The following is a 25,328-nucleotide window of genomic DNA, read 5'->3' as shown; positions in this document are numbered from 1 at the left end:
TACGGCAACCGGAAACTACCAATTCATAACTCGCGAAAAATATTTTAGACGCGTTTTATTATTTGGCACACTAGCCACAGCATTATTATGAATATAGAAAACATGCTGGACTCCACTCTTGAATAGTCAATCGTTTATACTGCCGATATACTAGTTTAGTACAGCGGTGTTATAACGTGACAAACAGATTGCGTTGTAAGTGCTTGTCTTTTCACCGGTGTCTGCAAGGTGTAGCTGTTTGCTAACTAGCTAACGTTACTAGCTAGCTATCTGTTTTTAGAGTAGCAAGACAATCGTCATATTTTAAGAAACATATGAAATTAGCTGTTGGCAGATGTTTTTCAATGTATTAGACCTGTAGGGCAACAGATCGTAGTCTCTCAATGGGTGGAAAGAAGAAGAAATCAGCCACTGTCCCTACAGCCCAACCGGCAGCAGCAGGCAACAATGTTCCTGCTGCTGGAAACGGCGTGGCTGACCCTGCTACTACTGGGAAAAAGCAGAAGCCAACTCCTGCTAAAGCTGCTGTGAAAGAAATCAAGCCAAAAGGTATGTCACTCATAAAGTAATGTCTATTTAGCTAGCTAGATCTGAGCAGAGTTAGGTCTCAGAAGGCTGTGGCTGTTGTTATGAGTCAGAAACCCCTGGTGGGTAATGATAGCCTGTAATACACGATTCAATATTGGATGGCATATGGCAGGCATAATTAAACCATCTGTGTGAGTCTGACACTTTCATTGACTCGTTTGACAGGTCCAAAGACCTACAGCCTCACAAACACAGCACAAGTGGACACAGGAGGAGTCACTGACAAGTCTATACTCAAAGTAAGTGTGCAGAATAGACTGATGTTTAACTCTGTTATTAGCCTACTACTTTATAAACACGTTCTGAAATGTTTTACTTCTGTTACAGGTTGTCATTCAAACAGACTTGGAGAAGAAGATCATCAAACTGATCAATGATTTCAGGCAAGAGAATGGAGACAAAGGACCGATATCAGGAAGACTCACCAACAAGAAACTGCTGGTAAAGAACATCATGTGTCACAGTAACAAACCAGCCTTGATTCACATGTCTGTCATATGTATTTTGTTAATCTATTCTAATGTCATATGCTTTGTGTTACACTGTCATGATGTAGCCTGTAATTGTGTTATACAGGATCTCTACTTAGCTCTGCAGAAGTTCAAGTTTAAGACGGAGCACATTGAGGAAGCCATGAAAAGCAGTGTGTTGTATGGAGGAGACCTGCACTCTGCCCTCGACTGGCTTTGCCTGAACCTGAAAGATGGTACTTTTACTTTGATTTTCAAATTGTCTGTTTTTTTTTACCCTCTTATCGCAATAAACTTCTTCACTGATCCTCTGACTGACTCGTTTTACTCTAGCTTTCTTTCATTCCCACCACCTCCTCTCCTCCAGAGGAGCTGCCAGCAGGTTTCAGTCAGAGGATGCAGGAAGAGAACCATGAGACCAAGCCAAAGTTCCAGCCTGCACCCCAAGCACCCGAACCTGAGTCTCCCAAAGAGCCGAAGAAAGAGCCGGCAAAGGTGGGGAAAATATAGCCTTGATCCACCCTTTCCTATTGTGTTGCTTAGAGTATGCGGAGCGAATGTGACATTTACAGTCTGGCAACGTAAGATTATGGGAAACATTTTCTACACATTCTGAGTCTGTGAGTCAATGAATGATCAGTCATCTCCATGGTGATCTCCATGTTGACAGGTGCCTGTGAAGGATGAGGGGGCCAGTGTGAAGGAGTGGATCCTTAGATATGCAGAGCAGTCCAGTGAGGAGAGCAGCGAAGAAGAGGAGGAGCAGAGTGGGAAGAAGACACGGAACCCAGAACTGGATGAGAAGTTTGATCCGGTAAGCTGAACTCAGCAATCATGTCACACATTCACCTGTTACACTGACATGTACTGTATAAATGATGACAATCTAAGCTGGTCTTACTTTTCTCATAGCCTGGGTGCAACTCTGTTTCTGCGCTCTTGCCAACACATTATGGAATGTTTAACCTGACAATTCCATAAGTAGTTGGCAAGAGAGCAGAAACAGACTGGCACCCAGGCTACTTTTCTGAAAGTTCTAGGGACTATAACTACTGGGTACTACTTGATGGGTAGTACTGTTTCCCTTCACTCTGGTTATGTCATGTGATGTTGTGTAGAACGACAGGTACCTGGTGCTCACTGCACAGCTGTACGATGCCAAGGAGATGGCTGCTACAGCCAAGGCCAAGAAGGACAAAGGAGGACAGAGGACTGCACAGGACAGAATCAGAGTCATACAGCAAGGTCTGTCTGGGTCCTCCATTGTCAACTGAACACCCACATTATCTATATCAGGGATGGGCAACTTTGATCAAAGTTTAACAAAAAATCGGAACTCATCGTGAGGGGCCCCAGTGGCACGTCAGTCTCCGTACCCACATCCAAACCCACACATGCAGTCAGAGCCGGCCCTAAGCAAAATGTTGTGCCCCCCCCCCCCCAACAACAGAAACATTTTGCCATTTTAAAGCACGTTTGCTCCAATTCTACACATTTAGCCATGGGGCAGAAAGAAGATTTTGTTATTTTATAACTCATTTCATGTAATTCTACTAATTTTGCCATTGGGCGTAGAGAAAAATGTGAAGTTTTACAGCTACTTTCCTGCAATTGTACACATTTTTCCATCGGGTGGAAAGAAATGTTAGCACTTTTTAATGATATCTGAGTCAGAGTGATTAACAAGATCAATGGGGGACCACCCAGTCGGTAATTCAACCATGATTACTTCAAGTTTAGATAACTTGCCAATCTAAAACAAATTTTAATTGAGTGACTGTCAGTAAGCACGTTTCCATCCAACTATTTAATTACCTGACGCGTGAATAAAGTAACGACCGGGCTGATGGAAACATGAAATGCCGGTACAATTTTATAAATGCCGACAGACAATTTGTTCATTCGACATGATGGGATCTTTTTGTGTCTGTAAAGTTAATTATGCAAGAAATGGTGGTAGAAACACCTTATGATGTAATAACAATAACCATCATATGGAAGTAAACTTGGAGTCACACGATGATATGCTGTGTGGTCCTCCCACTGCGACTCAGGAAAGCATGCAGTTTTTTAGACTACAGATGAAATAAGTTATGAACTTCACAGGGTGGTGAAAGTGCAAGGTGATGAGCTTGATGCTCCTTTCCAATAAATATTGAGGGTCTTACTCTGTTGACATCAATGCTTGGCCGCCGTTTGACAAATACAAATAAATCGCTCTTATCTATAATAATCTCATAATGCAGGTAGCCTACCCGCACTGTATCTGCCAGCTGTTGGTTAGAGCACATCTGCCAGGACCAGATTAGGCATATTTGCTATATAACAACAGTTTTGTGACAAAACCATCAGTAGAGTTGAAAATGTGATGGAAACCCATTGGAATCTAATGGCAAAAGTACATTTTTATGTGCACTACGTCATCACGCACAGCCTTTTATCCACAAAAGGTCAGTTTAATTTAAACACATCCCTGGTGGGAAAATGCTCATATTGTTATATACAAAAAAATATATATTTGCATGAAAATCTGTTGCAAACTGGATGGAAACGTAGCTACTGACTGACATAGAAAGAGAAACTGCTGATGCACAACCAATTTTCGAAATTGCACTTTGTATTCTACTATTCTAACTCTCAACAGTAAGCAGAGACCTCGACTGAGTTCCTAAAAAATATACAGTATATACAGTACCAGTCCTATGGTACTGTAAATATTTGTTGTTTTGGTATTTGGAAATGTATCCGTGGGCATTGTTCGTGGAAATGTATCCACGAACAATGCCTTTTCCAGCATGATGGAGCACCTTGCCATAAGGCAAAGTGATAACTAAGTGGCTCGGGGAACAAAACATCTATATTTTGGGTCCATGGCCAGGACACTCCCCAGACCTTAATCCCATTGAGAACTTGTGGTCAATCCTCAAGAGGCGGGTGGACAAACAAAAATCCACAAGTTCTGACAAACTCCAAGCATTGATTATGCAAGAATGGGCTGCCATCAGTCAGGATGTGGCCCAGAAGTTAATTGACAATATGCCAGGGTGGATTGCAGAGGCCTTGAAAAAGAAGGGTCAACAGCACAATATTGACTCTTTGCATCAACTTCATGTAATTGTCAATAAAAGCCTTTGACACTTATGAAATGCTTATAATTATACTTCAGTATTCCATAGTAACATCTGACAAAAATATCGAAAGACACTGAGGCAGCAGACTTTGTGAAAATTAATATTTGTGTCATTCTCAAAACTTTTGGCCACGACTGTACAGGCCTCAGTGTAACGCTCATTCCTTCGACGATAAACGCGAATCCGGCTATCACCCCTGGTGAGACAACTGCGACTCGTCAGTGAAGAGCACTTTTTTCCAGTCCTGTCTGGTCCAGCACGGGTTTGTGCCCATAGACAACGTTGTTGCCGGGGATGTCTGGTGAGGACCTGCCTTACAACAGGCTTACAAGCACTCAGTCCAGCCTCTCTCAGCCTACTGAGCACAGTCTGAGCACTGATGGAGGGATTGTGCATTCCTGGTGTAACTCGGGCAGTTGTTGTTGCCATCCTGTACCTGTCCCGCAGGTGTGATGTTCGGATGTACCGTTCCTGTGCAGGTGTTGTTACACGTGGTCTGCCACTGCGAGGACGATCAGCTGTCCGTCCTGTCTCCCTGTAGCGCTGTCTTAGGTGTCTCACAGTACGGACATCGCAATTTATTGCCCTGGCCACATCTGCAGTCCTCATGCCTCCTTGCAGCATGCCTAAGGCACGTTCACGCAGATGAGCAGGGACCCTGGGCATCTTTCTTTTGGTGTTTTTCAGAGTCAGTAGAAAGGCCTCTTTAGTGTCCTAAATTTTCATAGCTGTGACCTTAAATGCCTACCGTCTGTAAGCTGTTAGTGTCTTAACAACTGTTCCACAGGTGCATGTTCATTAATTGTTTATGATTCATTGAACAAGCATGGGAAACCGTGTTTAAACCCTTTACAATGAAGATCTGTGAAGTTAATTCGTAAAAATCCAAATATCTTTGAAAGACAGGGTCCTGAAAAAGGGACGTTTCTTTTTTTGCTGAGTTTATATAGGTTTTATTTTCACACCACATATTAATGGTTATGTTTCTATTCACATTTTAGAGATGAAGCCACTAGAATCTCATCCTATGTTCAACACAGCGATAAAAGTTGTAGACACGCCCAAAATCGAGGAGAAGAAACCACCTGCTCCAACTGAGGGGAAGGAAGAACTGGCATTCGGCCTGTTTGAACAAGCTGAAAAGGAAACGCCCCCTCCCGCAGAGAAAAGTAAGTATGGTTTGACCAAATATCTTTGTTTGGTCAATCTGAGGGGAGGACAGCTCATAATAATGGCAGGGACGGAGCAAATGGAATGGCATCAAACACATGGAAACCATGTGTTTGATGTTGGTGATACCATTCCACCTATTCCGCTCCAGCCATTACCAGGAGTCCGTCCTCCCCAATTAAGGCACCACCAGCCTCCTGTGGTGTCAACTGAGTATATGATGCACTGTATCTATACTTATTCAAAACAATAGTGCATGGCAGTGGTATATGAGTGTACAATTGCATACTAAGTTGTGTAGTAAAATCCTACACATTACAGTATAACTGAGTGTGGTACTGAGGTTTCGTATTAAAACATCACATTTTTTTCTGTCTCCTCAGCAGCGAAAAATAATGAGCCTAAAGACATCCGTAACTTTGACTACACGGCTCGCAGCTGGACCGGCAAGTCCCCCAAACAGTTCCTGATTGACTGGGTCAGGAAGAACCTCCCTAAGAGCCCTGCTCCCTCCTTCCAGAAGGTTGCTGCTGGGAGATACTGGAAGTGCAGGTGAGTGATTGGATCCAATCTCAGGATCTCTGGCACGTTGTTAAAGTAGTCCACAGGCTTGTGGTCAATGCCATTTCATTCAGTCAACTCTGCTTTTTCAATGAGTTTTCATTGAGTTGGAATTTCAGTTTATTTGACTGAATTAGCTGCATTAAAATTAAATTGACCTTAAATTAAACCAATTAAATTGGTAGTCAGAGAAGCTGCACATCCGTTTTCTGCAATCTGTTATCCTCCAGGGTTAGTGTTTGGAAGATGGACAGTTTTAGCCTGGCTGACATGGTACATAGCCAGGGAGAGCTGACACACTGGTTTGGACAGGAGTCTGTTTTAAATGCAGAATTCACGCACAACCACATGAACAACCACACACAGCCCCTGAGCGCCACCCCCTAACCCTGATACAACCCCTGAGTGCCACTCCCTAACCCTGATACAACCACACACAGCCCCCGAGCCCCGAGTTGTATCAGGGTTAGGGGCAGTGGGGCTCGGGGGCTGTGTGGTTGTATCAGGGTTAGGGGCAGTGGGGCTCGGGGGCTGTGTGTGGTTGTATCAGGGTTAGGGGCAGTGGGGCTCGGGGGCTGTGTGTGGTTGTATCAGGGTTAGGGGCAGTGGGGCTCGGGGGCTGTGTGTGGTTGTATCAGGGTTAGGGGCAGTGGGGCTCGGGGGCTGTGTGTGGTTGTATCAGGGTTAGGGGCAGTGGGGCTCGGCGGCTGTGTGTGGTTGTATCAGGGTTAGGGGCAGTGGGGCTCGGGGGCTGTGTGTGGTTGTATCAGGGTTAGGGGCAGTGGGGCTCGGGGGCTGTGTGTGGTTGTATCAGGGTTAGGGTGTGGCGCTCAGGGGCTGTGTGTGGTTGTATCAGGGTTAGGGGCAGTGGGGCTCGGCGGCTGTGTGTGGTTGTATCAGGGTTAGGGGCAGTGGGGCTCGGGGGCTGTGTGTGGTTGTATCAGGGTTAGGGGCAGTGGGGCTCGGCGGCTGTGTGTGGTTGTATCAGGGTTAGGGGCAGTGGGGCTCGGGGGCTGTGTGTGGTTGTATCAGGGTTAGGGGCAGTGGGGCTCGGGGGCTGTGTGTGGTTGTATCAGGGTTAGGGTGTGGCGCTCAGGGGCTGTGTGTGGTTGTATCAGGGTTAGGGGCAGTGGGGCTCGGCGGCTGTGTGTGGTTGTATCAGGGTTAGGGGCAGTGGGGCTCGGGGGCTGTGTGTGGTTGTATCAGGGTTAGGGGCAGTGGGGCTCGGGGGCTGTGTGTGGTTGTATCAGGGTTAGGGTGTGGCGCTCAGGGGCTGTGTGTGGTTGTATCAGGGTTAGGGGCAGTGGGGCTCGGCGGCTGTGTGGTTGTATCAGGGTTAGGGGCAGTGGGGCTCGGCGGCTGTGTGTGGTTGTCTATGTGCGAGTTTGAGTGAGAAAGACACAGAGGAGAACCAACCAGTAGAAAATCACAGCCCCCTTCATTATGGTGCCTGCAACATCAAGGAGCCTTTCCAGGTGGTGAAGTCAGGAAGACTTGGAGTTTGGTGTCAGCCAGACTTAGACAGTGTATGATGTGTTGTGATTAACTTTTGTCTTACAGTAAGACTGGTATTGTTTCTCCCAGGGTTCGTGTTCAGAGACTGGATGATGTTTTGGAGGTTTGTCCCAATATCCTCACTGAGGACGGCATGCAGGCTCAGCACCTGGGTGCTACACTGGCCATCTACAACCTATGTAAAGGACAGGTGAGTTCATACTGTATGTAACCTCAACTAGAGTCAGGTGTGTTTCTGATGCTGTTTTACATTCCAATAACCGTAACCTGTGTCTCTGTCTGTCTCTGTCTCTCTCTCTCTGTCTGTGTGTGTTTCTCTCTTTATTTCTCTGTCTGTCTCTCTCTCGCTCTTTCTCTCTGTCTGTGTCTGTCTGTCTCTCTTTCTCTATCTGTGTGTGTCTGTCTGTCTCTCTCTCTCTCGCCATCCCAGTCAGTCCATATGTTGATCCCTCCCACGTACCGTGAGGTGTGGCTGGAGTGGCGGGACAGCGAGCAAGCAGAGGAGGAGGAGCTCCGCACAGCCATCAACAAACCCCGAGACCAGTTCATCGCCCGACTGCTGACCCGGCTGAAGCAGCAGCAACCCCAGAAGAAGTGTCCTTCTCCCCAGCCAGGGCTGCAGGGAGCTGGAAATGAGCTCGAGGATGACTGGGAGAGCCTGGCCAACCTGGAAGAAGAGGAGGACCCAGGGAAAACCATTACCCCGAAGGAGAGAGGTGGTGGGGTTGCAGAGGTGGCGGCTCGGGCCCTTCTTCTGAAGCTCCGTGGCTCGGCCCTGTCCAGGCGGTTACAGGTCTGTAATGTTTTTAATCCGTTTTAATGTCTTATCAATAGTTGTAATATTGTGGAGTGACACTTTACTAAATGTTTATAAACTCTACAGACGGACAGAGAGCAGCTCCCGGTGTTCCAGCACCGTGTGCGGGTTATGGAGGCTCTGCGGCGCAACCGTGTGGTGGTGGTGGCGGGGGAGACGGGCAGCGGGAAGAGTACCCAGATCCCCCAGTTTATCCTAGAGGAGCTTCTGACTGGGGGAGCTGCTGCCCAGCCCTGTAACATAGTGGTCACCCAGCCACGCAGGATCTCTGCCATGAGTCTGGCCAGCAGGGTGTCTCAGGAGCTGGGCTGTGACGACGGGCCTGGATCCAAGGTTAGAGGGAATTGGTGATGGGCTGGTAGAAGTGGTTAGGTGGTTTGAGATTGGATTGAGCTTGACTACAATAAGTTACATGTAGGTTGGGGTGGTGGAAGTGGTTAAAGGGTTACGTTAGGTGGTTTTGTGTGGTTTAGGATATATAGGGTGCCTCAAAAAGTTTAGGTGTTGTGTAAGGGAAGAGTTGAAAGCAGAATGCAACACATTTGATGAAGGTATTTTCTAATATTTGTTTACAATGTTGATGTTTCAGTCATCGCTGTGCGGGTACCAGATCCGGATGGAGAACAAGTCTTCGGACTCGACCCGTCTTCTGTACTGCACCACCGGGGTTCTCCTCAGGAAGCTGCAGCAGGACCACATGCTCAGCTCTCTGACCCACATCATAGTGGACGAGGTATTTAGTTATTGTTATTTATATTATTTTGTGCATTTTACCCCCTTTTTCTCCCCCATTTCGATCTTGTCTCATCGCTGCAACCTCCCAATGGGCTCGGGAGAGGCGAAGGTCGAGTCATGCGTCCCCCGAAACATGACCCGCCTAGCCGCGCTTCTTAACACCCGCCTGCTTAAGCTGGAAGCCAGCCGCACCAATGTGTCGGAGGAAACACCGTTCAACTGACGACCGAGGTCAGCCTGCAGGCCCCCGGCCCGCCACAAGGAGTCGCTAGAGCACGATGAGCCAAGTACAGCACCCCCGGCCTAACCCTAACCTAACCCGGACGACGCTGGGCCAATTGTGTGCCGCCCAATGGGACTCCCGATCACGGCCGGTTATGATACAGCCCGGGATCAAACCTGGATCTGTAGGGACGCCTCTAGCACTGCGATGCAGTGCAGTGCCTTAGACCGCTGGGTCACTCAGGAGGCCGCTATTTAAATTTTGAAGATACTTTACCAGCAGCATACCATCCTGCTGGCTTGCTTCTGATGCTAAGCAGGGTTGGTCCTGTTCAGTCCCTGGATGGGAGACCAGATGCTGCTGGAAGTGGTGTTGAAGCGCCGTAGGAGGCACACTTTCCTCTGGTCTAAAAAATAGCCCAATGCCCCAGGGCAGTGATTGGGGACATTGCCCTGTGTAGGGTGCCGTCTTTTGGATGTGACGTTAAACAGGTGTCCTGACTCTCTGTGGTCATTAAAGATCCCATGGCACTTATCCTAAGAGTAGGGGTGTCAACCCCGGTGTCCTGGCTAAATTCCCAATCTGGCCTGTCGTATCTCTGACTATGATTAAATTATACGACATGCTATTTTATCAAATTGATTACCTAACGTTTAATTTATTACGTGATTGAATTAAACCATGCAACAATTAAACCATTAATAACCTGGGGCACCACGGAAGCATTCATTTATATTGAGCGGTTATCTCCTGAATCCACTCTCTTAAAGATCTGAAGATCTTTTATATCAATAGCAGTCAATTATTAATCGTCACCTCGATCGGTCTCATTCTGATTGTTGTAAGAAATGGGTTATCTGCACGAACCCTAGCTAATAAGTTGAATCAGCAATACTAAAATTGGCTTAATTATTTATTTACTAAATACCTAAATAATCACACAGAAGTATATATATATATATACACTGCTCAAAAACACTTAAACAACACAATGTAACTCCAAGTCAATCACACTTCTGTGAAATCAAACTGTCCACTTAGGAAGCAACACTGATTGACAATAAATTTCACATGCTGTTGTGCAAATGGAATAGACAAAAGGTGGAAATTATAGGCAATTAGCAAGACACCCCCAATAAAGGAGTGGTTCTGCAGGTGGTGACCACAGACCACTTCTCAGTTCCTATGCTTCCTGGCTGATGTTTTGGTCACTTTTGAATGCTGGCAGTGCTTTCACTCTAGTGGTAGCATGAGACGGAGTCTACAACCCACACAAGTGGCTCAGGTAGTGCAGCTCATCCAGGATGGCACATCAATGCGAGCTGTGGCAAGAAAGTTTGCTGTGTCTGTCAGCGTAGTGTCCAGAGCATGGAGGCGCTACCAGGAGACAGGCCAGTACATCAGGAGACGTGGAGGAGGCCGTAGGAGGGCAACAACCCAGCAGCAGGACCGGAGGAGCACTGCCAGAGCCCTGCAAAATGACCTCCAGCAGGCCACAAATGTGCATGTGTCTTCTCAAACGGTCAGAAACAGACTCCATGAGGGTGGTATGAGGGCCCGACGTCCACAGGTGGGGGTTGTGCTTACAGCCCAACACCGTGCAGGACGTTTGGCATTTGCCAGAGAACACCAAGATTGGCAAATTCGCCACTGGCGCCCTGTGCTCTTCACAGATGAAAGCAGGTTCACACGCACATGTGACAGACGTGACAGAGTCTGGAGACGCCGTGGAGAACGTTCTGCTGCCTGCAACATCCTCCAGCATGACCGGTTTGGCGGTGGGTCAGTCATGGTGTGGGGTGGCATTTATTTGGGGGGCCGCACAGCCCTCCATGTGCTCGCCAGAGGTAGCCTGACTGCCATTAGGTACCGAGATGAGATCCTCAGACCCCTTGTGAGACCATATGCTGGTGCGGTTGGCCCTGGGTTCTTTCTAATGCAAGACAATGCTAGACCTCATGTGGCTGGAGTGTGTCAGCAGTTCCTGCAAGAGGAAGGCATTGATGCTATGGACTGGCCCGCCCGTTCCCCAGACCTGAATCCAATTGAGCACATCTGGGACAACATGTCTCGCTCCATCCACCAATGCCACGTTGCACCACAGACTGTCCAGGAGTTGGCGGATGCTTTAGTCCAGGTCTGGGAGGAGATCCCTCAGGAGACCATCCGCCACCTCATCAAGAGCATGCCCAGGCGTTGTAGGGAGGTCATACAGGCACGTGGAGGCCACACACACTACTGAGCCTCATTTTTTACTTGTTTTAAGGACATTACATCAAAGTTGGATCAGCCTGTAGTGTGGTTTTCCACTTTAATTTTGAGTGTGACTCCAAATCCAGACCTCTATGGGTTGATAAATTTGATTTCCATTGATAATTTTTGTGTGATTTTGTAGTCAGCACATTCAACTATGTAAAGAAAAAAGTATTTAATAAGAATGTTTCATTCATTCAGATCTAGGATGTGTTATTTTAGTGTTCCCTTTATTTTTTTGAGCAGTGTATATATACACACACACACAGGATAGATCATACATTGATTACTTATCATGTCATGAAAAGCCCCTAGTGGGCTAACCAGATATGATGGCTGGTTACACAAAGGTAGGGGGATGGGTTTGAATGAAAGAGCGGGAAGACTGAGGGACAAAGGGATTGGGTCTCTATCGGACCTTGAGAAGCCATGCTACTGTAAATACAGAATCTTATGCATTCTAATAACCGCCCATTTGGAAAAGGAAAATGCAAGATAGATGCACTTCGATAGATTGGTCGAAGATGGAAGACTGGTTTACCCAGCAGAGATCCCCATTGTCCTTTGAAAAATCTTTCTGGTTGTGGAGCGGGTACGTTAAAGTCCCCTGTCGTTCTTCTGAGATTCTGTCCTTTCCTAGGCCATGTACGTTTACAGCTGCAGCTGATATCTCAACGTTTAGGATGTATCACTTCTTTAGTGAATAATCGTTCAAAGTTCATACCAAGTTGCCATAATCAGCTTGCACTGTATTCTGGCTGGTCTAGTCGAAATTCACCACTCCAGCGTGGTGATCGTCACCTCCACGTTGAAATTGACCCTTTTTAAATGTTAGGACAGCAGTCCTCACGTCATCGGGAACTGAGGTTGACTTCCTTCAACGGGCTTTTGTACTGGGGGAGAAAAGGGCATGTTTTATAGTTCTCAACCAATGTCTGTTCACTTGGGCGTGGCCACTGAGTGAGTATAAGTTTACTTATGAAAACAATTCTCTCATTTAGAAGCTAAAATCACATTTAATCTTCTCACAAATAGTTTCATGTTTAAACATTTAACATTTAAACACTTATCTCAGCTCGATGGTCACCATAGCAGCACCCACCTGTAGCACGTGCTCCAGCAGGTATATCTCTCTGGTCACCCAAAGCCAATTCCTACTTTGGCCGCCTCTCCTTCCAGTTCTCTGCTGCCAATGACTGGAACGAACTACAAAAATCTCTGAAACTGGAAACACTTATCTCCCTCACTAGCTTTAAGCACCAGCTGTCAGAGCAGCTCACATATTACTGCACCTGTACATAGCCCATCTATAATTTAGCCCAAACAACTACCTCTTCCCCTACTGTATTTATTTATTTATTTTGCTCCTTTGCACCCCATTATTTCTATTTCTACTTTGCACATTCTTCCACTGCAAATCTACCATTCCAGTGTTTTTCCTTGTTCTCAACTTGCCTACCTGGTTAAATCAAGGTGAAATAAATTAAATAAATAAATTAAAATAGCTGCCATAACTAGGTTATTTGTCATCAAATATGATTACGTGGTATCTGTCTTGACTGCATAAAATCAGGAGAGTTAGTTAACATAGCTAACGCTAGGCTAATTGAGGCTGCAGTGCATGCGCTTTCTCATCCTACAGTTACAAATAACAACTCCATTCACAATATTAAGTAGCAGCCTGCCTACCTGTTGGCTCTTGGTCCTTGTAGCCTGTCCTTCTTCTTTTAATTCCGTCATTTTAATTACATCTTCCATTGATTAAATACACAACATGGCAAAAACAAAAGTATGTGGACACCTGTTCGTTGAACACCTGCTCATTCCAAAATCATGGGCATTAATATGGAGTTGGGCCCCACTTTGCTGCTATAACAGCCTCCACTCTCTGGGAAGGTGTGTAGTTTATCTCCTAGCTTTTGCCACACACGGAGCGAGGCTCTATGACTGTAGCCTATTGCCGCTTGATGACTTATGATTGGCCAACAACAAATTACACGTGCCACGCTACATTCTCATGAAAAGCAAGAGCAGCTGCATTAGAATGTCTCTCTACTGCAGCAGTCACGTCACTGATCTGTAAAGGCCCTTTCTGACAAGTCAGTAAAAATTACACATACCCGAGACGTGTACAATGCTCTCCCTCGCCTTCCATTTGGAAAATCTGACCATAATTCTATCCTCCTGATTCCTGCTTACAAAATTGTTTTTAAGCAGGAAGCACCAGTGACTCGGATCAATAAAAAAGTGGTCAGATGAAGCAGACGCTAAGCTACGGGACTGTTTTGCTAGCACAGACTGGAATATGTTCCGGGATTCCTCTGATGGCATTGAGGAGTACACCATATCAGTCATTGGCTCCATCAATAAGTGCATTGATGATGTCGTCCCCACATTGACCATACGTACATACATACCCCAACCAGAAGCCATGGATTACAGGCAACATCCACACTGAGCTAAAGGCTAGAGCTGCCGCTCCGACGAACCATCAAACAGGCAAATCGTCAATACAGGACTAAGATCGAATCGTACTACACCGACTCTGACGCTCGTCGGATGTGGCAGGGCTTGCAAACCATTACAGACTACAAAGAGAGGCACAGCCAATAGCTGCCCAGTGACACAGGCCTACCAGACGAGCTAAACTACTTCTATGCTCGCTTCGAGGCAAATAACACTGAAACATGCATGAGAGCACCAGCTGTTGCCGGAAGACTGTGTGATCACGCTCTCCGCAGCCGATGTAAGACCTTTAAACAGGTCAACATTCACAAGGCTGCAGGGCCAGACGGATTACCAAGACGTGTACTGCGAGCATACGCTGACCAACTGGCAAGTGTCTTCACTGACATTATCAACCTCTCCCTGTCCGAGTCTGTAATACCGACATGTTTTAAGCAGACCACCATAGTCCTTGTGTCCAAGAACACTAAGGTAACCTGGCTAAATGACTACCGAACCAAAGCACTCACGTCTGTAGCCATGAAGGGCTTTGAAAGGATGTGAGCCATGACCAGCAACACCATTATCCCAGAAACCCTAGACCCATTCCAATTTGCATACCACCCTAACAGATCCACAGATGATGCAATCTTGATTGCACTCCACACTGCCCTTTCCCACCTGGACAAAAGGAACACCTATGTGAGAATGCTATTCATTGACTACAGCTCAGCGTTCAACACCATAGTGCCCTCAACGCTCATCACTAAGCAAAGGACCCTGTGACTAAACATCTCCCTCTGCAACTGGATCCTGGACTTCCTGACGTGCCGCCCCCAAGTGGTAAGGGTAGGCAACAACACATCCGCCACGCTGATCCTCAACACAGGGGCCCCTCAGGGGTGCGTGCTCAGTCCCCTCCTGTACTCCCTGTTCACTCATGACTGCACGGCCAGGCACGACTTCAACACCATCATTAAGTTTTCCGATGACACAACAGTGGTAGGCCTGATCACCGACAGCGACGAGACAGCCTATAGGGAGGAGGTCAGAGACCTGGCTGTGTGGTGCCAGGACAACAACCTCTCCCTCAACGTGATCAAGACAAAGGAGATGATTGTGGACTACAGGAAAAAGAGGACAGAGCTCACCACCATTCTCATCGACGGGGCTGGAGTGGAGCAGGTTGAGAGCTTCAAGTTCCTTGGTGTCCACATCACCAACAAACTAACATGGTCCAAGCACACCAAGACAGTTGTGAAGCGGGCACGACAAAACCTATTCCCCCTAAGGAGACTGAAAAGATTTGGCATGGGTCTTCAGATCCTCAAAAGGTTCTACAGCTGCACCATCGAGAGCTTGCTGACTGGTTGCATCATTGCCTGGTATGGCAACTGCTCGGCTTCCGACTGCAAGGCACTACAGAGGGTAGTGCGTACGGCCCAGTACATCACTGGGGCCAAGCTTCCTGCCATCCAGGACCTCTATACCATGCGGTGTCAGAGGAAGGCCCTAAAAGTTGTCAGACTCCAGCCACCCTAGTCATAGACTGTTCTCTCTGCTACCGCACGGCAAGCGGTACCGGAGCGCCAAGTCTAGGTCCAAGAAGCTTCTAAACAGCTCCTACCCCCAAGCCATAAGACTCCTGAACATTTAATCAAATGGCTGACCATCTAATCAAATGGCTACCCAGACTATTTGCATTGCCCCCCCTCCCCTTTTTTTTACACCGCTGCTACTATGTTGTTATTATCTATGCATAGTCACTTTAATAACTCTACCTACATGTACATATTACCTCAACTAACCGGTGCACCCACACATTGACTCTGTACCGGTACCCCTCTGTATATAGTCTCGCTATTGTTATTTTACTGCTGCTCTTTAATTACTTGTTACTTTTATTTCTTATTCTTACTCTTATTTTTTATAACTGCATTGTTGGTTAGGGGCTCATAAGTAAGCATTTCACTGTTGTATTTGGCACATGTGACTAATAAAATTTGATTTGACCCCTGACAATCATATCAGATCTGACGCAGACCTGTGAAATTATTTAGAATTCTGGATCTGGACCCACTCGGTTCCCGATCGCGTCTGTGGAATTCGGGTCCAGGTGGATCCGTGAAAACTCTAGTCTGGACATCTGACCTCTTACACACTGCCCACTGTGCCCAGGGTTCGGTCAGACTCTCACACTTCAGTCTGTGCATGTTTCAGATCAACTACATTGCAGCCAAACTGGGCAGACTTACTAATCTGCATATTACCTTGCAAGCCAAATAACCAAAATAAACTATACTGCGCCTTGCCTTGCTCAAACTGATCCCATCAAACACGCTGTCTGTCTCGTCCATTCTAGGTCCATGAACGCAGCGTCCAGTCTGATTTCCTGCTGACCATCCTGAAGGACGTGGTACAGAAACGGTCCAACCTGCACCTGGTCATGATGAGCGCCACGGTCGACTGTGATAAGTTCGCTGCCTACTTCAACCGCTGTCCTATAGTCAACATCCCTGGCAGAACCTTCCCTGTCGAGGTTAGATGTTGGGAACTTTTCATTTCCCTATAGTTCACAGATAGGAAAATATGAACTGTATTTTCTGTTTCAATTGTATTTTCCATCACAAGTGCATTATATTCCTGTCCTAGTCTGTCTAAGTGCCAAAAATGATGTTATTTGTATCATACTACTTGTGGTTGTCCTGATATAAAATGTTATTTCAGCGATCGATGTAGTAGAGTATTGTTACAGTGTGTCTCTCAGATGTTCTGTTGTATCGTGCTGTATGGTGTTGTCCTGATGTGTTCTGACCATATCATTAAAATGAATAGAAAGGTGAAATAAAATGTCATAATGGGTGGACTGGTCGGCCATTTTGAGTGTCCCCATAGCAATAAAGCGGAAAGTGTCCTTCTATTTCTGTGGTTCTGAAGTGCTTTGTTGCACCTCTATTGTCAGGTGTTCCATCTGGAGGACATAGTGGAGGAGACGGGCTATGTTCTGGAGAAGGACTCTGAATACAGCCAGAAGATCCTGGAGGAGGAGGAGGAGGTCAACATCAACTTCACGCAGAAAGGAGGGAAGAGCATGCAGCACCAGGTGAGAGAGGGTATGACAGAGGGGTGAGATCTTTGGGATTCAGGGGCCTTGTGATAGTACCTACCTGCTGCATTGGGTCTCAGGGTCAGATTGGTTACTGACTTGTCTCTGAAAACACTGTAGAAATGCCTTATTTCCTAAACTATACTGAATCATTGTGCTATTTTATTCTACACTACTGTAAATGCCTCAGATCCATGTTGTGCATTACAGTGAACAGGAACCAATACGTAACTCATGGTGTTTTGTGTGTGTTCTCCAGGAGTTTATAGTGAAAGACTCAGGCTCTGGCTGGGACCTGGGTCCTGACCTGGACCACTTCAGCAGCCGGACCCGCCACGCCTTGCAGTACATGAACCCCAACAAAATCAACATGGAACTGGTCCTGGACTTGCTCGACTACCTGGGTAAATACACAGCTCCTGGACAGAGTTGCGGGTTCATTCAGCCCAGTGTGAGGACGTGGAGAGAGCTGGAGACTGGAGAGTTAGTCCAGTTTATATTTGGTTTATGGTTGTTGATATGGCCGTACTACACATGTTGGGGCAATTTAGATGTTGATTGATTGATTGGTGTTGCGCCAACTGTAATATTTGTTCCCCTTCCCCCAGATAAGTCTCCTCAGTTTGCAGTGGTGGATGGAGCTGTTCTGGTGTTCCTCCCAGGTCTGGCCCACATCCAACAGCTTTATGACCTGCTCTCCACAGACAAGAGGTTCCGTGGCAAAGACAGGTGAGTTTATAGTCTTCACTGACAATGTCATCCTGAGAGAATGCCATCTTGCGTGCTAGCAATTTATAAATTCATTTATAAACTATTTTGTTGTAGCAAAGGTTTTAGCTTTCATAAAGAGATTGGTTTCTGTCTCCCTGTCCAGGTACAAACTGGTAGCCCTGCACTCCACACTGTCATCTAAGGACCAGGCTGCTGCATTTACAGTGCCCCCTACTGGAGTTAGGAAGGTACTGTTTTTTGTTTTGTTTAGTGCAGTGATGAACTGAGATACATATTGCTATGAATGAACAAAAGTGAAAAAATAATTTTTATTACCCTGTCTACCCTATTTTAGATTGTGCTGTCCACAAACATAGCGGAAACTGGAGTAACAATACCTGATGTTGTGTTCGTTATTGATACGGGAAAGACCAAAGAAAACAAGTACCATGAGAGTAGCCAGATGAGTTCCCTGGTGGAGACGTTTGTCAGCAAGGCCAGCGCCCTCCAGAGGCAAGGCAGGGCAGGACGCGTGCGGGACGGCTTCTGCTTCCGCCTCTACCCCAAATTCAGGTCAGCCCCTCCCTCTCAATCACAGAACAAGTTGCTGTCTACGACACAAATACCTCTACTGCCACACAAGTTACAGCCTGATTGTGAATGTTCTTCTATGTAACAGGTTTCAGGCTTTCATGGATTACTCCATACCAGAGATACTGAGGGTTCCACTGGAGGAGCTGTGTCTTCATATCATGGTACACTGACAACTGTAAACTGGGTGGTTTGTGCCCTGAATGGTGATTTGGCTGACAGCCGTGGTATATCAGACCGTATACCACGGGTATGACAAAACATTTATTTTTACTGCTCTAATTACGTTATAATAGCAATAAGGCAGCTGGGGTTTGTGGTAAATGGCCAATATACCACAGCTAAGGCCTGTGCCTAAGAACAGCCCTTATCTGTGGTATATTTGGCTATTTACCACAACCCCGAGGTGCCTTATTGCTTAATTATTCTTAGATATTCTTCATACTAGACACAGGAACAATCCACTCACAGGGCTCACTTGAAAAATAGATGGCTATCTCAATGTAACTTCCTGGTTAAATAAAAGATAAAAAGACACCCAAACCACCGTAACCACCCCAACCACAGTAACCACCCCAACCACTGTAAACCACCCCAACCACCATAACCACTGTAAACCACCCCAATCACCATAACCACTGTAAACCACCCCAACCACCATAACCACTGTAAACCACCCCAATCACCATAACCACTGTAAACCACCCCAACCACCATAACCACTGTAAACCACCCCAACCACCATAACCACTGTAAACCACCCCAATCACCATAACCACTGTAAACCACCCCAATCACCATAACCACTGTAAACCACCCCAATCACCATAACCACTGTAAACCACCCCAACCACCATAACCACTGTAAACCACCCCAATCACCATAACCACTGTAAACCACCCCAACCACCATAACCACCACTGTTCCGTCTCTGTCCCCTCTACAGAAATGTGAGTATGGCTCTCCAGAGGAGTTCCTGTGTCGAGCCCTAGACGCGCCCCAGCCCCAGTCTGTGAGTAACGCCGTGTGCCTGCTCCGGCGGATCGGAGCGTGTATACCGGAGGGCCACGCCCTCACCCCTCTGGGTCACCATCTCGCCACCTTGCCTGTCAACGTCAAGATCGGCAAGATGCTCATCTTTGGGGCCATCTTGGGCTGCCTGGACCCCATTGTAAGTTACAGTCCATGCGGGGTGTCATTCATTTCTGAATTAGCATTGTATTGTATTAACTGCTTGCAAAATCAGCAATCAACAATGTGAAATGGGACTCAACTAGTTAAAGCTAGAATCCTTAATTGAAACAAGAACAAAGCAGTCACCCCGCCTGTGTCTTGGTAAAAAGCTGAGGGATGGGCCTGGAGAAATTTAACCACTATCAAATTCATAGACAGAGCTATGGATTCAAGGACTGACCATCCATGATATCAAAATTATAGTTTTAACCATGTTTTCAGGCTATACAGTGTTTGTTTACATTTGACATTGTTTACAAATATTGGAGTAAAACAAGCTTATATTTTGGGTACTGATGGGGTACGACAGTTGAACTAAGCTCATGAGGCATTTAGAAGTTATTTTCTTCAAGAATAAATGGGTATATATCATTTATTTTTTAGTCCAAAAATAGATGTAGCAACTAAGGATTCCAGCTTTAAAGGATAAATCTAATTTCCATGATGACTGAATGTAATTGTATTGCAGGCGACTATAGCAGCAGCGATCTCGGAGAAGTCTCCCTTTGCCACACCCATGAACCAGAAGGATCAGGCTAACCTGGCTAAAGCTGCCCTGGCTGTAGCTAACTCGGATCACCTGACTATCTACAATGCTTACCTGGGGTAGGTGCATCTTTTTTCAAAAGTATGAATGACCAAAATCTGAGATAGCTAATTCAGGGTCATGTTCAGTTGGCCACGTGGCAGCAAATTGTTTTGCAACAGTAAAGAAAACATGTGTTTCTTGGTCAAGTTCACCTAGTACCTCTGTTTCAATAAATGTTCTTCCATATTGTGCCTAATAAATAAAACCCTGGACTCTGTTCTCTCTAAAGCAACTGAGACATAGCCTAACCCTGAAGAAGTTGATTGTTCCTGTGCCGTTTTAATGGCACAGCCACTATCTTGGTTTCTGTTCCCTGATGGTATTGTTCTGCTAACAGGTGGAAGAACATACGCAGTGAGGGATATCGAGCCGAAATGGCCTACTGCAGGAAACACTTCCTGAACCGTACCGCCCTCATCACCATAGAGGTACTCTATTTTCTAACTTGTGTATGGTTCTCTCATCTGATATGCTTTAACAGTGAGCGTCAGGGTTGGGGTCAATTTCGAATTTCAGTTTACTTCTCGAATTGACATTTTTAAAAATACATATTATTATTTTTTACCCCTTTTCTCTCCCCAATTTCGTGGTATCCAATTGGTAGTTACAGTCTTGTTTCATTGTTGCAACTCCCGTACGGACTCGGGAGATGCCGTGCGTCCTCCGAAACACAATCCAACCAAGCCACACTGCTTCTTGACACAATGCCCACTTAACCCGGAGGAAACACCGTACACCTGGTGACCGTGTCAGCGTGCACTGTGCCAGGCCCGCCACAGGAGTCACTAGTGTGCGATGGGACAAGGACATCCCTGCCGCCAAAACCCTCCCCTAACCCGGACGACGCTGGGCCAATTATGAGCCGCCCCATGGGTCTCCCGGTTGCAGCCGACTGCGACAGAGCCTGGACTCTAACCCAGAATCTCTAGTGGCACAGCTAGCACTGCGATGCAGTGTCTTAGACCACTGTGCCACTCGGGAGGCCGTTGAAATTGAATTTACCCCAACCCTGTTGAGCATGTACAACTGCTGTACACAGTGACAGTAGTTATAAGAGATCATACGACATTTAGAGTGGTTGGTAAGGACATTAAACCTGGATCTCTTCTCCATCAGGACATCAAACAGGAGCTGATGCGTATGATGGACCAGGCTGGATTCTCTGGTTCCTCCAGGTCCGGTCGAGGACCACCTTCCTGGGATCGGTCTGACCCCAGGGGTCCCCAGGCTCCCCTCACCCCCCTTGGTAAGCCTCAGATCTGTGTCCTGAACGCGGTGCTGACGGCAGGACTGTATGACAGCGTGGGGCGGATCCTCTACACTCCGTCTGTGGACGTCCTGGACCGGGTGGCGTGCTCTGTGGAGACAGCCCAGGGGAAGGCCCAAGTCCACCCCTCCTCCGTCAACCGCTGCCTGCAAACACGCGGCTGGCTGCTCTTCCAGGAGAAGGTGAGTTGGTCCATAGAGATATATTGATCGATGATCATTCAATCTGCCCGTCTGTAATCTCTATGGTGAAATCGATTACTCACTGGGTGTAGAAGGTGCCCTTAACTGGAGATATAGGATCAAATTCTCCCTACTTGTAATCCTAACCAAGGGTGTGGCTGGGCCGGGGCAACCTCTAACTCCCATGTAGGCCTAAATAGAATAATTTACTGTGTGTAATTTTAGGTAAAATACTATTAAGTTGCTAATTTTTTAATCTAATTTTGACTCTCCCTCAGGTAAAATACTCTAAGATCTACCTGCGGGACACAACACTGATCTCTCCCTTCCCCATGCTACTGTTTGGAGGGGACATCGACGTACAACACCGGGAGAGACTCATCTCTCTGGATGGATGGATACACTTCCAGGTCAGAGTTCATATCTGGGTCAGCTGTATTACATGTCTATTATTATGTCTGTGTCGTGAATGACTAGAGAGGTGTGTCAGTGCTACAGTAGAGACAGTGTGATACACAAAGAGAAAGAAAATCAAACTCTTGTAGCCAGTTTCCCAGACCCAGATTAAAAATAAAATAACTTCTCAATAGAGAATCTCCATTGTAAGTGCTCTATAGTCCAATACTAGTCTTAGGCTACAATCCAAATTCAAAGTAGACAGCCCTCGGCCCTCAGCCCTTGAATGATGTTTTACATCGTTACATCCGAGTGTACTTTAAATGTCACTTGCCCAAGCGAGGAAGAGTGTTGATCGGAGAGGCAACGTCGTTGGAGGAAATCTTGAAATTGAGTTTAAAAACAAACAACCTAAAGCTATTAATGTACCTAGTAAGCTAACATAGCTAGCTAGCAGTCCTGTCAGGTAGCTAGCTACAGTTGCCCATAGCTGGCTAGCTAGTATTATAGTTTATTTATTCCAATACATTTCTGAATTCCCCAAAAATATGTTTATGAAGCTAACTACGTTTTTATAGGGTCCTCACTACGAGACTAAGCCAATTTTCCAATGTTAAAATCAATGTCATCTATATATATTTTTTAGTAAGCTCGCGTCATAATTTTGTCTGACATGCCGAAAATTCAGCCATGTTGATTCAATTTGACACGTGACTACAGTTTGCATTGAATTGTGGGTCATATCAACCCCACAAGTGATCAAAGTTCTTCACTCGCTCCCTCAAGCTAAATCAAGGGCCGAGGGGGCAACGTTAGTGAATTGGACCTCTACTTAAGATGGCAATCAAACTGCATCCGGTTTTGACAAGGATTCCCCCAAGGGAAAGTGGCTATTGCGAGGGCTAAAATTACTGTGTTTGGACTGCAGCCTTAATCTAGGTCCAGGAAACCCTTGTAGTTGAGCATACTGTCACAAGCAAGGCTCTGTCTGATCTCTGTTCCTCCCTGTCCTCCTCTCTCTCTCCCAGGCCCCAGTGAGGATCGGAGTGATCTTTAAACACCTGAGGAAGCTCATAGACTCACTACTGGAGAAAAAGCTGGAGAACCCAAGGATGAATCTAGAAGGTAATATTCTACCCTTTTTCTGTCTTTTCCCCCTCCCTTTTCTCTTGAATCCCTCTCATTTTCTGTTTCCTTCTTCCTCATCCTTCCAGTCTCTTCCTAAGCCCCCTGCATTTTTATTTTTAGTGTTCATGACATTGTGCTGTGTGTTGTTTAACTGTGTAGTGGTAAATGGTGTTTTTTACTCTCTCCCGTAGATGAGAAGACCATCCAGTTGATAATAGAACTGATCAAGATGGAGAATGTCTTCTGACCACTGTGACCTCTGACCTCTCATTGGAGACCTTGGTCATACATGGTTGTCCAAGGACAGATGGACAGCCTAAAGATCAAAGGGTGGTGGTTGTACTGTATAATGACATTTCAATCATGAAATTAAAGAGCATATTTCTTCTCTTATCAATGATGACTGTTGCCAAACAAAATAAAGCTGTATGTGGTGTTGATGGCTAATTTATGTTTGATATCTGTTTTAGGGAAATAAACATTTAAAATTAATTCATAGCTCCCTCCCTCAGAATGTAACAAACATCCTTTGGTGATTAGCATGTCTTTGTTTTCTAAAATAAACAAAACTCTAATGGCCTTGTGTGTGCGCCTAGTAAACATCCTTGAAATATTCCTGCAATTATGCCACACTGGTGCTGCCCAAACAGTTATTTTAGATTATAAACTGGGTGGTTCGAGCCCTGAATGCTGATTGGCTGACAGCCATGGTATATCAGACCGTATACCATGGGTATGAAAAAACATTTATTTTTACTGCTCTAATTACGTTGGTTAACCAGTTTATAATAGCAATAAGGTACCTCACTGGTTTGTGGTACATGGCCAATATACCATGGATAAGTGCTGTATCCAGCCACTTTGCGTTGCGTCGTGCCAAAGAACAGCCGTTAACCGTGGTATATTGGCCATATACCACACCCCCTCGGGCCTTATTGCATAATTCTTGAAAGTTTAAGATGTTGGGGGAGGGGGGTGATAAGCTGAACATATGGAATTGTTTTAAGATGATCATACTATGGATCATTTAGCTATTTGATTTAGGTATAAAAATATATATATAAAAATATTGATTTTGGCCTTTACTAGAACACCATCATGTTGCTCAGACTCTTTCTATAGTGGGGTCCCATTGGTTTGTAGCCCGAACGGTTCGGATGCTACCAAACAAGTTGGCACATCGACGGTACTGACTTCAACTGTGTCTCCTGACACTTGCGGGGGTCATAGGGCAAAGCAGAGAACATCGTGTTCATGAGAGTCATCTTTCCATAAAGGTGTCATAATCGTTTTTAGGTCAAACCGTTCAGACGCTACAGACGTTTATGTGAGAAGACTGATTTTCAGTAGTACTAACGTATCTTGATGAAGCATGGATTGTAGACTATTCCATGCCTCTGGTGCACAAGATGAGAAGGCAGTCTTGCCTAATACTGTAAATGTCCTGGGGACTTTAAGTAGAAACCACCTAGCAGATGGGGTATGGTAACTGCTGGTGGTGAAGAGGGAGTTTACCCAAAAGGGCTTTGTAGATGAACATGTACTAATGTAGCTTTCTGAGTATATAAAGTGAGTCTCAACCTACCATTTGGTACAAGGTGCAATGGTGGGTGAGTGACTTGGCATTTGTAATAAAGGATGCATGATAAACAGAGTCTGATCTCTGTAAGACAGAGGAGGCTGCATGCATATACAAGTCACCATAATTAATTACAGAGAGAAAAGTGGCCTCAATAAGCTACTTTCTAGCCATAAGCGGCAAGCAAGCCTTATTACGAAAATAAAAACCCAATTTCAATTTAAGCTTCCTCACAAGAGTATCCATATGAACTTTTAAGGACAACTTGTCATCCAACCATATACCTAGGTATTTGTAGGATTACACTTTTTCAATGTATAAGCCACCAGATGTGACAATGCTAACCTTCTCTGGCTGAGTGTGAGCTCTGGTAAAGGTCATTCATTTAGTTTTATGTACATTCAAGACCAGTTTGAGACCATAAAAGGAGGCCTGTGGTGACTGAAAAGCAGTCTGGAGCTCTTCAACAGCCTGAACCAGAGAAGGAGCACATGAATATATGACTATCATCGGCATATAGATGCAACTTTGCTGGTTGCATTCCATTTCCCAAATCATTCATACAAATTGAGAACAACACAGGAGCTAAAATGGAACCCTGGGGCACACCTCTATTAATCTCAAGAAAGCTAGACTT

At 45.9% G+C, this 25,328-nt stretch overlaps 1 protein-coding gene across 1 annotated transcript; it reads left to right on the top strand.

Moving 5' to 3' along the window:
• The first annotated feature begins 40 nt into the window (after positions 1 to 40).
• On the top strand, positions 41 to 23,691 carry dhx29 (DEAH (Asp-Glu-Ala-His) box polypeptide 29). The gene is made up of 27 exons (XM_038989666.1): positions 41 to 549; positions 754 to 827; positions 916 to 1,029; positions 1,165 to 1,294; positions 1,426 to 1,553; positions 1,729 to 1,872; positions 2,177 to 2,303; positions 5,191 to 5,358; positions 5,743 to 5,911; positions 7,505 to 7,625; positions 7,866 to 8,228; positions 8,319 to 8,585; positions 8,842 to 8,985; positions 16,271 to 16,447; positions 16,871 to 17,011; positions 17,274 to 17,418; positions 17,623 to 17,743; positions 17,889 to 17,973; positions 18,081 to 18,298; positions 18,405 to 18,480; positions 19,264 to 19,488; positions 20,020 to 20,156; positions 20,477 to 20,567; positions 21,256 to 21,588; positions 21,867 to 21,998; positions 23,013 to 23,109; positions 23,304 to 23,691. Exons 1-27 carry the CDS (start codon positions 384 to 386, stop codon positions 23,357 to 23,359), a joined length of 4,149 nt encoding a protein of 1,382 aa, XP_038845594.1. The 5' UTR covers positions 41 to 383; the 3' UTR covers positions 23,360 to 23,691.
• The last annotated feature ends 1,637 nt before the right edge of the window (positions 23,692 to 25,328 follow it).

Source organism: Salvelinus namaycush, chromosome 3, assembly GCF_016432855.1.
Source record: "Salvelinus namaycush isolate Seneca chromosome 3, SaNama_1.0, whole genome shotgun sequence".
Classification (NCBI taxonomy): Eukaryota; Metazoa; Chordata; class Actinopteri; order Salmoniformes; family Salmonidae; genus Salvelinus; species Salvelinus namaycush.
Note: the sequence above shows the minus strand (reverse complement) of the source record. Positions and strands in the feature narration are given on the sequence as shown.